Genomic DNA, 11,456 nt, shown 5'->3' on the forward strand with positions numbered 1-11,456 from the left:
GAACCACCAGCCCCACCAGCGTGGAGTCAACGCATTCCCGTGCCATCTTTTGGCTCCTAGAGTTCCTGCCCGCCCATCCACGCACCCACTGGAGGGGGCGATGGCGCTGTCTTACCCTCACTGGAGGGGGCGATGGCACTGTCGTCCCACTCCAAGTTGGTGGATGTCACCGAGTTGAAGGAGTTGAGGGAGAGGCTGTCGGACCCATGGACGGAGCTGGGCAGCCGGTCCTCAAAATCCAGCAGGTACTGGGGCTTGTAGTAATCTGGCATGTAGGGAGCCAAGTCCAGGTAAGGGGCATCCTGGAAAAAGCGGGAGAGATCAAGGTGGAATTGCTGCTCGCCCTCCCCTCCCAAGAAATCCCCTTTCCCACTGTTCTTTGCTTCAGGAAGTTTGCCCATCAGTTGGAAAGAATTTTTAAAAAAAAACACAGCTGCCTTCAGATGTAACGGGGAAATCCATCAGGAGGCCCAGCAGTGGAAGGCGGGTGTGGGATGTGCCCCAGCCCAATGGGAGGAGGGAATTGAAAAGCTGGCTGCTCCAGGAGGCCGGAGGCGGCTCACCAGGTCCAGGTCAAATCGGATAAACTCCAGGCCCGCCACCAGGGTGAGGAAGAGGGTCAGGTGGTCGTGGCTGCAGACCAGGGCATTTCTGCGGGACGGAAAAACTGGAGGTCAAGTTCTACCCAGGACCCTTCTGGTGAAGTCAACAACCCAGAATTGCTCCTCCCAACTGGTTGCCCCACTGGCTGGGAAGAAGCTCTCCAATTTGAGGGGTGCTGGGACCCCGCACCCTGGAGCCAGCAGCTCTTCTGCAATGCTCAATCCTCTACTCCCGGCTGATGCACTAACTCAGAACTAACTGCTGCCTTTAAACTCCCTGCAGCGTGAGGAAGCCCCAACAGCGTAATTTGGGAGAGGCAACCGAAAAGCCGTGAAAAGCAGGACTTCCCCCTCCTTGCACTGACCTGCGTTTCTTACGAAGCATTGAGGGTGGCCAGCACCCTCTGCCACCCCCTGGGAATAGCAGTTTCAAAGGAAAAGCAATAGCAATAGCACTGAGACTTATATACCACTTCACAGGGCTTTTACAGCCCCCTCTAAGCGGTTGACAGAGTCAGCCTCTTTGCCCCCAACAACCTGAGTCCTCATTTTACCGACCTCAGAAGGATGGAAGGCTGAATCAACCGTGAGCCAGTCAGGATCAAACTGCTGGTAGTTGGCAGAATTAACCTGCGATGCTGCGCGCTAACCACTGTACCCCCGCGGATCTTAATAGGAATAGCACTTAGACTTATATACCGCTACACAATGCTTTACAGCCCTCTCTAAGCGGTTTATAGAGTCAGCCTCTTGCCCCCAACAATCTGGGTTCTCATTGTACCTGTTAGAAATATAATCTAACGGTTGGGTTGGCAATATATGAATCATGTAACAATGTTGTACCTGTTTCTTTAAAGCATACTGTAAAATGTGGTTGGTTGCTGTTTTCCTCAATCGGCCATAAGAGGGAGCCAGAATGACTGTTAGCTCTCTGTTTGTTAGATGCTGGGCTGATCTAATCTGAGTGCCGTGAGCTATTGTAAGTTTTGCAACTGCTAGCAAACTTTGAGTTCTGAACTGATTATACGATACGGGACTATGTTATTTGGATTATCCCTTAACTGAAAGACATTGATGACTGACTGTCATCAGTGACCTCGGAAGGATGGAGGGCTGAGTCAACCTTGAGCCAGTGAGATCTGAACTGCCAAACTGCAGCGAGCAGTCAGCTGAAGTAGCCTGCAGTACTGCACTCTAACCACTGCGCCCCCTTGGCAGAAAAGGTCGTGTGGGTGTGGTGTGGGTGTGGTGTGGGTGTGGTGTGGTGTGTGTGCATGTGTGTGTGTGTGTAAGAGATCCTTTCCCTCCTCCTCCACTTCCCACGGTGCCGGCCCAGCTGCCCAGCAGACTCACTTGACGTAATGCTTATGCAGCAAAGGCAGGTTCTCCTGGAAGAGGCGGAGGTAGCTCTCCAGGGAGTTCTCGTTCAAGGCCAGGTACAGCCACGCTCGGCCTGCAAGAGGAAGAGAGAGAGAGAGACTGCCTTGTAGGACTGGCTGGCTGTCAGGGATCCACCCGAAGGAAGGCCGCCCTGAGCTGATCTGACTGGGACATTCTCTTTTTATAAAGTTTTTATTTATTTATTTTTAAATATGAACATCCCACCTCTTCTTAAACAGCAGGTAGAAATATCTCTGTGCGATAACCATCTGAATTTACAGCATCGTTCACTACATTGATTTTAATTCTCTAAACTTACAATTAAACAACTGAGCATAGTAAACCTGTTCATTCCCCCCTCTTTACGTATCTTCTAATAAGAATATAATAATAACATTAAGCATAATAATCCTCATAATCATACTAAAACTAATACATAATATTAATGGCCAGGGCTGTCTCAACAGCAGTCTGCGCAGAAGCCCCACCTCTGATGCTCAAAGCCTCAAGTTGGGGGTAGCAGGAGGTGACTCAGAACCCCCTCGGGTGCCAGGCTGACTCCTCTGCGGGCTTGTCCGGCTATCAGCCCATTCGGGGAGCAATCTACTTCCCAGACTTCTAACCGGAAAGATTGGGAGCTCGGAAACCTCACTAATAAACAAGCCACAGATCCTCAGGGGAGGGCAAATGTGTTCTGACCGAGGCTTCCCAAGAGCCTGTAGAAAATTCCTTGTCCCACCAAAAACCCCTTTTATTAATTTCCTGTGAATTCTGCTCCTTCACATCCAGCAAAGTCTTTCGAGGGAGGATTTACGGTCACAGACCTTATCTGGCTTGGAGAGCTGCCAGGCCGAGATCTGTAAAACTTGGCCAGGAGTCTCGGAGAGTCAGGAACCAATGAAGCGAACTGATTGTCTCCTGCAAACTCCACTCCCCTTTTGCTCCTCTTTTATGTCCTCTGGGAGGGGCCATTCATCGTCCACCTGTGGCCTTACACCCAAGACGACCCTTGTTCTTTAGCTATTCCCTTTGTCTGGCAACTCTGCACATGCACACACTAGGAACAGGCTCCAGCTGTTCTTCTGCCTCACTGATGTCTGACTCTGAAGGCAGCTGATAACTGTCAGACGGCTCTGGCCCCCTCTCTGACTCCAACACAGAGCCCTCATCAGAGCCTTCCCCAGACTCCAGGACCGGCCCATGTTCCTCCCCAACCTCCTCACTGTCCGACTCTGCTACCCCATGGGGTCCTGGTGCCCTCACCGAGCATTCGGTGACATGGGACGCCAAAGCAGGGCTGGCTAAAGCCCCAGACCGAGACTTACTGCGCCCCAAATTGGTGGTCACGTGCTCCAGCAATTCTATCTGTTCGATGGCCTCTCGGCGGGTGAAGTGGAGCGCCAAGACCCAGTAGCCCGAAGGAAGGTCTTGCAGTCTGCCAAGGAGAAGGAAAAGTCGCAGAACGGTTTTGCTCAGAGTAAAATCAACCCGCTCATCCACCCTTGCAAGTTCCCCCATGGCAATACATCCAGGCCCTCGTCCAGCTCATGAAGATTCTGCCTCTGCAGCCTGGCGAGGGAAGGCATGCTTCCCACTGCATCCCTGTCCACAAGTGGGTTCAACTGTGCCACACAGACCAAGGGGAGACCATAGCGGGGGCTTTGAGGATCAGGCTCTCTTCTTGTGGGCCGCCACTTCCAGGCGCCCCTCGCGAGGACAGTGCTGTAGGAAGGAGCCAGCTGCTTGCCTAAAGGGAGTGAGGAGGAAGGAAGGGCCCGGACCTGAGCCCCTGCCGTGACTTCCTCGGGGGGGGGGGGGGGAAATGAGGGCCACAGCGAAGCCCCTTACCCGTAAAGCAGGGCGTGGTCCAGGTGTTCGCAGAGACGCTGCAGGACCGTGTCGTGGTTTCGGATGGCGGGGGTCTCATCCTCGCAGGCAGCAAAGTAGCTCTGCAGCTGGAGGGAGGAACACATCTGGTGAGGGAGCCACCAACCACACAGCCTGGCTGTAATCCACGCAGACGCAGGAGGTCCCCACTTTCGGGGTTTCAGGAGCGATAAGCTGAAAACGTAATTGCTTCTCCTGCCTAGGGTTGCATAAGAGACGTACGCCGACCTTCGGTTCTGGCTGCAAGGCCCAATAAAAGACCTACCTCACCCCGGCCAAAGCAGAGCAGTGGCCCATGGGATGCTACAGGCAATCGACTTACAACCATTCAGCGACCACTGGGAAAAGTTAACTTATAACCGGTTTTCACGCTTACGACCACTGTGGCATCCGCAGAGTCACATGCTTAAAATTCAGAAGCTGGGTGCGTCCTAAAGCAGACAGCTGCTCCTCCTTGCCCAGGGAACAAGGAGAGCTGTGCTTCCCCAGGGCCACGATTCCCAGCCACACCTTTACGTGTCCTGGCTAGGCCCGAGAAGGAGTGGCAGCCAAGCCTGATGGTGCCTCAGCTTCGGAGAGAACCGCATGGCTGCCCGGGGGCAGAAGAGCAGCCAGGCTCCCCAAGCGACGCACCTCAAATGGCACCAGCACAAAGGACTCAGCCACCCCCCAGCACTGTCTAGCTGCTAGGGGGGTGGGGGGAAGCTCTGCTCCTGCCTGTCCCATAGCATCCCTGAGGCTGCAAGACTCTCAGGGCAAGAGAGGCAGCGCCATCGGAGACAACAGCCTGGAAGCCAGCAGTGGCACATGGGTCCGCTAGTCCTCACAACACAAAGCAATCCAGTGGTTGCGGGACCGACACACGCAACCACCAACGGCCTTGTCATTGAGGAAACTCAGCTGCTGCTTCTGTGGCTCTCGCCCAGGTCTGAGGAGATGAAAGCAGTGATTAGGATCCCTCAGATCTTATGCAGGGGCCTCACAAGTTGGACAACTGAGAAAACGTTTGCCAGGCAAGGTCTTCTTGTTCTGTATAGCACAGGGGTCAGCAATCCCTGGCTCTGGAGCCGCATGTGGCTCTTTCATCCCTCTGCTGCAGCTCGCTGTCGCCAGTTAGCTGCACAATTGATAGGGCTTTCGGTTAGGACAGGTAGAGGAAAAAGAACTCTGTGCTAGGAGGAGACTCTATGGTGGGGGAACCAGAGCTCCAGTCAATAGAGGAAAAAGGACGCCATGCTAGGAGGAGACTACTGAACTGGGGGCTTCCGGTTAGGACTTTTGTCACTTTTTGAGTGTTTAAGTTTGCTGATCCTTAATACAGCATTTCCTTACTCAAAATGGCAAAGACCCTACTGGGGCAGAACAGGCCCTAGGACCGTGATGGCGAACTTATGGCATGCGTGCCAGAGCCCTCTCTGTGGGAATACGGACCATCGCCAGCTGCTCTTCCGGGTTCTGTCGTACAAAACCAGCTGACTGGCGTGCATGTTTGCAATGGAACCTGGAAGGGCAGCTGGCTGCCATGCGCATGCACACACTCCAGTTTTGGCACTCGGTACTGAAAAGGTTAACCATCCCTGCCCTAGGACTAACAACTCGGTGGCTGCCCAAGGATACGGCCACACAACAGATTGCCCCACAACTAGCAGTAAAAGGGTCTCCTTTACCAGGCATCTCCCTCCTGATGGGAGGCACTGGTTCACCTTGGCAGGCAGGCCGGATTCTGGCCACCGTCCCGAGGCTATCAGGAAAGCTGGCTTAGCAGTTGAAGCCAGAGCTCACTCACCTGCTTTAGGAAGCCGGCAGTATAAAATCTAAATATATAAAATCAAAAATGGCGAGTGCCCAAAATTCATCTGCTATTGGACAAGCATGTTTGGGAACAGAGAGTTCCAAGAGGGATCGGGGGGGTGGGGGGGAGTCCAATTGGATTTTATGCCCCAGACTACCCAGTGCCTCTCATCCCCGTGATCTTGTTGGTACAGACCCAGCTGTAAGACATGTGGCTTTATGTCACAGACAGAAAGTTGGGGAGGGAATGGAAAAGATGTACTGGCTGAAGGGGGGGCAGCTGCACTGCTGAAGCTGGATGGGGAAACAATGCAACACACACCCGATTTTTGGAGGGCTCCAGATGGGGGTAAGCAGGTCATTACAGTTAGTCCTCGACTTACAACAGTTCATTTAGTGACCGTTCAAAATTACAACGGCACTGAAAAACGTGACTTTACACTTATGGCTGTGGCGGCATCCACACCGTCTTGTGATTTACATTCGGATAGCAGCAACAGAACTTAAGACTTATATACCGCTTCATAGTGCTTTTACAGCCCTCTCTAAGCGGTGTATAGAATCAGCCTCTATCCCCCACCCCCCCGCAACAATCTAGGTCCTCATTTGACCCACCTCAGAAGGACGGAAGGCTGAGTCAACCTTGAGCCGGACAGAATCGAACTGCCAGCAGTCGGCAGTCAGCCTGCAATACTGCATTCTAACCACTGTACCACCATGGCTCTTGTATAGTGCACTTAGACTTATATACCACTTCACAGGGCTTCACAGCCCTCTCTAAGCGGTTTACAGAGTCAGCCTATTGTCCCCATCCATCTTCATCCTCCTCGGAAGGATGGAAGGGTCCGTCAACCTTGAGCTGGTCAGGATCGAACTGCCAAACTGTGGCAACCGGCAGTAGGCAGAAATAGCCTGTGACCACAAAGGTCAGGATTGAACCTCTGGCGGCAGAATTAACCTGCAATACTGCATTCTAACCACTGCACCACCATGGCTCTTGTATAGCACTAGTAATAGCAGTTAGACTTATATACTGTTTCACAGGGCTTCACAGCCCTCTCTAAGCGGTTTACAGAGTCAGCCTATTGTCCCCATCCATCTTCATCCTCATTTTACCCACCTCGGAAGGATGGAAGGGTCCGTCAACCTTGAGCTGGTCAGGATCGAACTGCCAAACTGTGGCAACCGGCAGTAGGCAGAAATAGCCTGCGACCACAAAGGTCAGGATTGAACTTCTGGCAGCAGAATTAACCTGCAATACTGCATTCTAACCACTGCACCACCATGGCTCTTGTATAGCACTAGTAATAGCAGTTAGACTTATATACTGTTTCACAGGGCTTCACAGCCCTCTCTAAGCGGTGTACAGAGTCAGCCTCTTGCCCCCATGAATCTGGGTCCTCGTTTTACCTACCTCAGAAGGATGGGAGGCTGAATCAACCTTGAGCCTGGTGAGATTCGAACTGCCAAGTTGCAGGCAGCCGGTAGTCAGCAGAAGGAGCCTGCAGTACTGCACTCTCACCACTGCACCACTGCGGCTCATGCTTGACAACTGGTTCACTTTCCCGGGATCATGTGATCGTATTCGGCGATCTTCCAGCAATGAGGAAAAGCCAGATTTACGTAACAACTGCTTTACTAATATCACAACTGCAGCAATTCACTTAGCCAAGGTGGCAAGTAAAATGGGGCCAAACTCATTTCACGAATTTCTCGCTTAGCAACATAAATCCTGGGCACAATTGTGGCCATAGGCCGAGGACTACCTGTAGTGTAATCTCTCAGAGACGACACATAAGGAAAGCACAACCCTCTCCGTGAACTTTTCGGTTAGTATTTATGCATGATGCAACGCAAAAGCACTCAAAAGCACTTCTTGCTGGGAGCTTATCATGCAACTCCTTCAAATAAGGAATTCCAATGTGAAGAAAAGCCAAACCAGTCTAGCAGGTGATGCTTTCAGCTTTTGAATTTCTTTCGCCTGCTCGGTATAAAAATGACGTTATACATTGCCTGGGTTTTCAATGCAACGAAGTCGCATTTATGGACCCTTCATTTTTTCTGAGTGGGAGAGGGGAAATCTTGGAGGAGAATTGACAGTGCATCCAGTAAAGAGATGGGAAGTTGTCACAGCTGAGCATAGGGCAAGCCAGGCCCCGCCACAGCCGGCCCGGTAGAAGCCGCAAAAGCCAAGGGGGAAAGAGAAGCCGGGAAAATGATGAACCATGAAAGGTGGATGAAAACAGCACAGTCACAAAGAAGGAATCCGGCTGTAAGAAAAGCAACTGCAGCAATTAAGGGAGCCTTGATGATTAAGGCATCAAGGCGGGAAGAGTCGGGAGTTGCGAGTTCAAGTCCCCTGCCTTAGCCAGGAAAGCTGTCTGGGTGATTTTAAGCCTCTCACCTCTCCTTCAGGCCTGACCCACCTCACAGGGTTGTTGTGATGGTGGTGAGGAAGAGAGGGAGGAGGAGGAGGAGGAAGATGCGTGTTGGATAGGTTGGCCACTTTGAATTGATTACAAAAAATAACAAAGGAGGGATAAAGATGACAACGATAATAATAATAATAAAAAACATCAACAAATTGCAGTTTCCTGCAATAACACCAGCGGAACTGCAAAACACACTACTCGGAACATCTTATATTTTAAGAAGGTACTTGGTTGATACCTAGGACACTGGCAGCAAACCGTATCAACCATTAGCACCAGTCAGTGGTATTTGTAATGCATTTTTGAAGGTTCAGTTAGCTGAGTTTCATGTTTAATGAATAAAGTATATAATAGTCCTACAAGTAAAACAGACTGTGGAAGAAGAAAAACACAGCTTGAATGATTACATCCAGAAAAGTGAAGAACCAATGATTAAGGAAGTAAATAAAGGAGGCCTATTAAAGACAACTAAGTCAAAAGCTGAATATAAGGAAGAAGTAATTGAGAAGCGAGCTGAAAATTGGAAAAACAAAGCTACGCATAGCCAATACTTAAAAAGTATTGAAGGCAAAGCTGACCAAAAGCTAACTTGGAACTGGTTAAGATCAGGAGCACTGAAAAAAGAAACAGAAGGCTTTATTTTGGCAGCTCAAGAACGAGCTTTAGCCAAAAATTGCATGAAGGCAAACATTCAACATGTTACCACCAACAGCAAATGTCGCCTCTGTAATGAGAAAGACGAGACAGTCAACCACTTGATCAGTGGGTGCAGCAAAATTTCACAAACTGACTACCTACAACACCATGACCACGATGCTAAGATCATTCACTGGAAATTGTGCCAAAAGTTTGGATTTGAGTACAGCAAAAACCACTGGGAACATCAGGTTGAGAAGGTTTTAGAGAATGAGAAATTCAAGATCTTGTGGGACTTCAGAATCCAGACTGACAGGCTCTTGGCCCACAACACACCTGACATAACAATCGTTGAAAAGAAAAATGTATGGTTCATTGACATTGCAATACCTGGAGACACACGAATTGAAGATAAACAGCAAGAAAAAATCACAAAGTACCGGGACTTGCAAATTGAAGTTGAGCGACTGTGGAAAAAGAAATCGTGTGTTGTCCCGATTGTAATTGGAGCAATACCCAAAGGGCTACTTCGCTATTTGGAAATTTTAAATTTATCAGACGAACATTCTGATTCTACAAAAGACCACCCTACTTGGAACAGCTTATATCCTCCAACGTTACCTTAACAGTTCCTAGGTCCTTGGTTAGGGCTCGAGCTGTTGAGCTACCAACCAGCCCCAGAGGCTGTGAATCTCACCGAAGATTAACATAATAATAATAATAATAATAATAATAATAATAATAATAATAATAATAATAATAATATAAAATTTGCTGTGGTGATAACCTTCCTATAATGATGATAATAATAAAAACCTTCCTATGATGATAATAATAAAACCTTCCTATGATGATGATGATAACAACCTGCTTATGATGACAATAAAAACCTCACTAATAATAATAATAATAATAATAATACTTCCATGATGATGATAATAAAAATAAAACCTCTATGATGGTGATGATAGTAATAATACCTCCCTAGGATGACAATAATAAAAAGTTGTGATGATTATAATAAAAAAAAAACCTTCATGATGATGATAATAAACATCCCTGTGATGACGATAATAAAAAAAAAAAATACCTATGATGACGACAATAAAAACCTCAGTGATGATGGCAATAATAACAAAAATAAAGCCTCCATGATGATTATAACAACAATAATAAAAGTTCCCTGTGATGGTGATGATGATAATAATAATACCTCACTATGATGAGGACGGTAATAATAACCTCTGTAATGATGATAATAAAAATAAAACCTCCACGATAATAATAAACCTCCCTGTGATGATGATGATGATGATAATAATAATAATAATAATAATAATAATAAAAACAGCTGTGATGATGACAACAATAATAACAAACCTTCCTCTGATATTTGGCTGGCTTGTCCTTAAAGGAGAGGCTGGATTTCCATTCATAAGCGGGGACAAGGCCTTCCTCCTCCTCCTCTCCTTGGGAAAGGCCTACCTTGTCAGGCCGGTTTTCAGAGAGTCTGCGGGCTCTCCACGCCCATCGCCCCCCCTGAGGCTGATGGGTTTAGGAGCCGAACGGGGGGGGGAAGCCCCCACCACTCCCCCCTCCCTTGACCGGCTTGCCCCCCCAGCGAGGGAGGAAGGAGGCGGGGCGAGGGGGCGTTGAGCGTGGGGGAGGGGAGGGGGGGTGTCTCCGCTGACCTTCTTGACGGAGAGCGAGATGTTCTCCAGGATGCGGTCCTTCAGCTGCGCGGGGGACTCCATGACGGCGGCCCGCTCGTCCTCTTCGAGGTTCCGGAGCCGCCTCCGTCGCCTCCGTCTCCGCCGTGGGCCCTCCGTGGTGGCGCTGCGCCGAGGGTCGCCTCAGGAGAGCGGCGGGCGGGCGGGCGGGCGGGCGAGCGAGCCGGCCCTCAACACCGCGGCTGCCGCCGCCGCCTACTCCTCCTCCTCCTCCCCTCTCGTGACCGCGCGTGGCATGCCGGGAGATGTAGTCGCCGCCGCGCCGAGAAGGCCCGCAACTCCCGGCAGCCGCGAGACATGCTGGGAGATGTAGTCGTCGCCGCGGGAGGCGACGGGCAGCAGCGGCCGCGCTGATGCCCCGCAACTCCCGGTAGCCCCTACGGGAGTGAAGGCATGCCGGGAGTTGTAGTCTCTCTGCCTTTAGCTCCAGCAAGCCTACTCCGTTCCAAGAATAGAATGGAATAACAAGAGTTGGAAGGGGCCTTGGAGGTCTTCTAGTCCAACCCGCTGCTCAGGCAGGAAATTCAGGGCCTATCAAGTAGCCCTTAAGCCAGCATTGCAACACTTTTTTATTCTGTGGCCACATTCTTGACCTGTGGTTGGGGTTCTGCCCACTTAGAATAGAATATGAATTAGGAATAGAATAGAATAAAGGATAGAATACAATAGGAATTAGGAATAGAATAGGAATTAGAAATAGAATAGGAATTAGAAATAGAATAGGAATTAGGAATAGAATAGGAATTAGGAATAGAATAGGAATTAGAAATAGAATAGGAATTAGGAATAGAATAGGAATTAGGAATAGAATAGAATAAGAGTCAGACGGGACCTTGGAGGTTGTCTAGTCCAACCCCCAGCTTAGTCAAGAATTCAGTGCCCATCAAGTAGCCCTGCACAACTGTGTCTCTGGCCACATTCTGACCTGTGTCCGATGCAGAAGCGGACAGCCCTCAAGAGAGGCACCCCTGTCCCTGCGTCCTCAGGGCCAAGGGCTC

General features: G+C 49.8%; 1 protein-coding gene across 4 annotated transcripts in view; it reads right to left on the bottom strand.

The window, feature by feature from the left end:
• The window catches only part of PLEKHM2 (pleckstrin homology and RUN domain containing M2), a 30,498-nt gene extending 19,841 nt beyond the window's left edge, over positions 1–10,657 (bottom strand). For all 4 annotated transcript variants that reach the window (XM_032231965.1, XM_032231964.1, XM_032231966.1 and 1 more), the window contains exons 1-6: positions 10,420–10,657; positions 3,831–3,937; positions 3,308–3,417; positions 1,956–2,055; positions 564–651; positions 116–302 (exon numbers count right to left, since the gene is read on the bottom strand). In XM_032231965.1, coding sequence (XP_032087856.1) covers positions 116–302; positions 564–651; positions 1,956–2,055; positions 3,308–3,417; positions 3,831–3,937; positions 10,420–10,482 — 655 coding nt within the window. In that variant the 5' untranslated portion in view covers positions 10,483–10,657. The remainder of the gene's footprint in view (positions 1–115; positions 303–563; positions 652–1,955; positions 2,056–3,307; positions 3,418–3,830; positions 3,938–10,419) is intronic.
• Positions 10,658–11,456: the final 799 nt, after the last annotated feature.

Source organism: Thamnophis elegans, chromosome 15, assembly GCF_009769535.1.
Source record: "Thamnophis elegans isolate rThaEle1 chromosome 15, rThaEle1.pri, whole genome shotgun sequence".
In the NCBI taxonomy this organism is placed as follows: domain Eukaryota; kingdom Metazoa; phylum Chordata; class Lepidosauria; order Squamata; family Colubridae; genus Thamnophis; species Thamnophis elegans.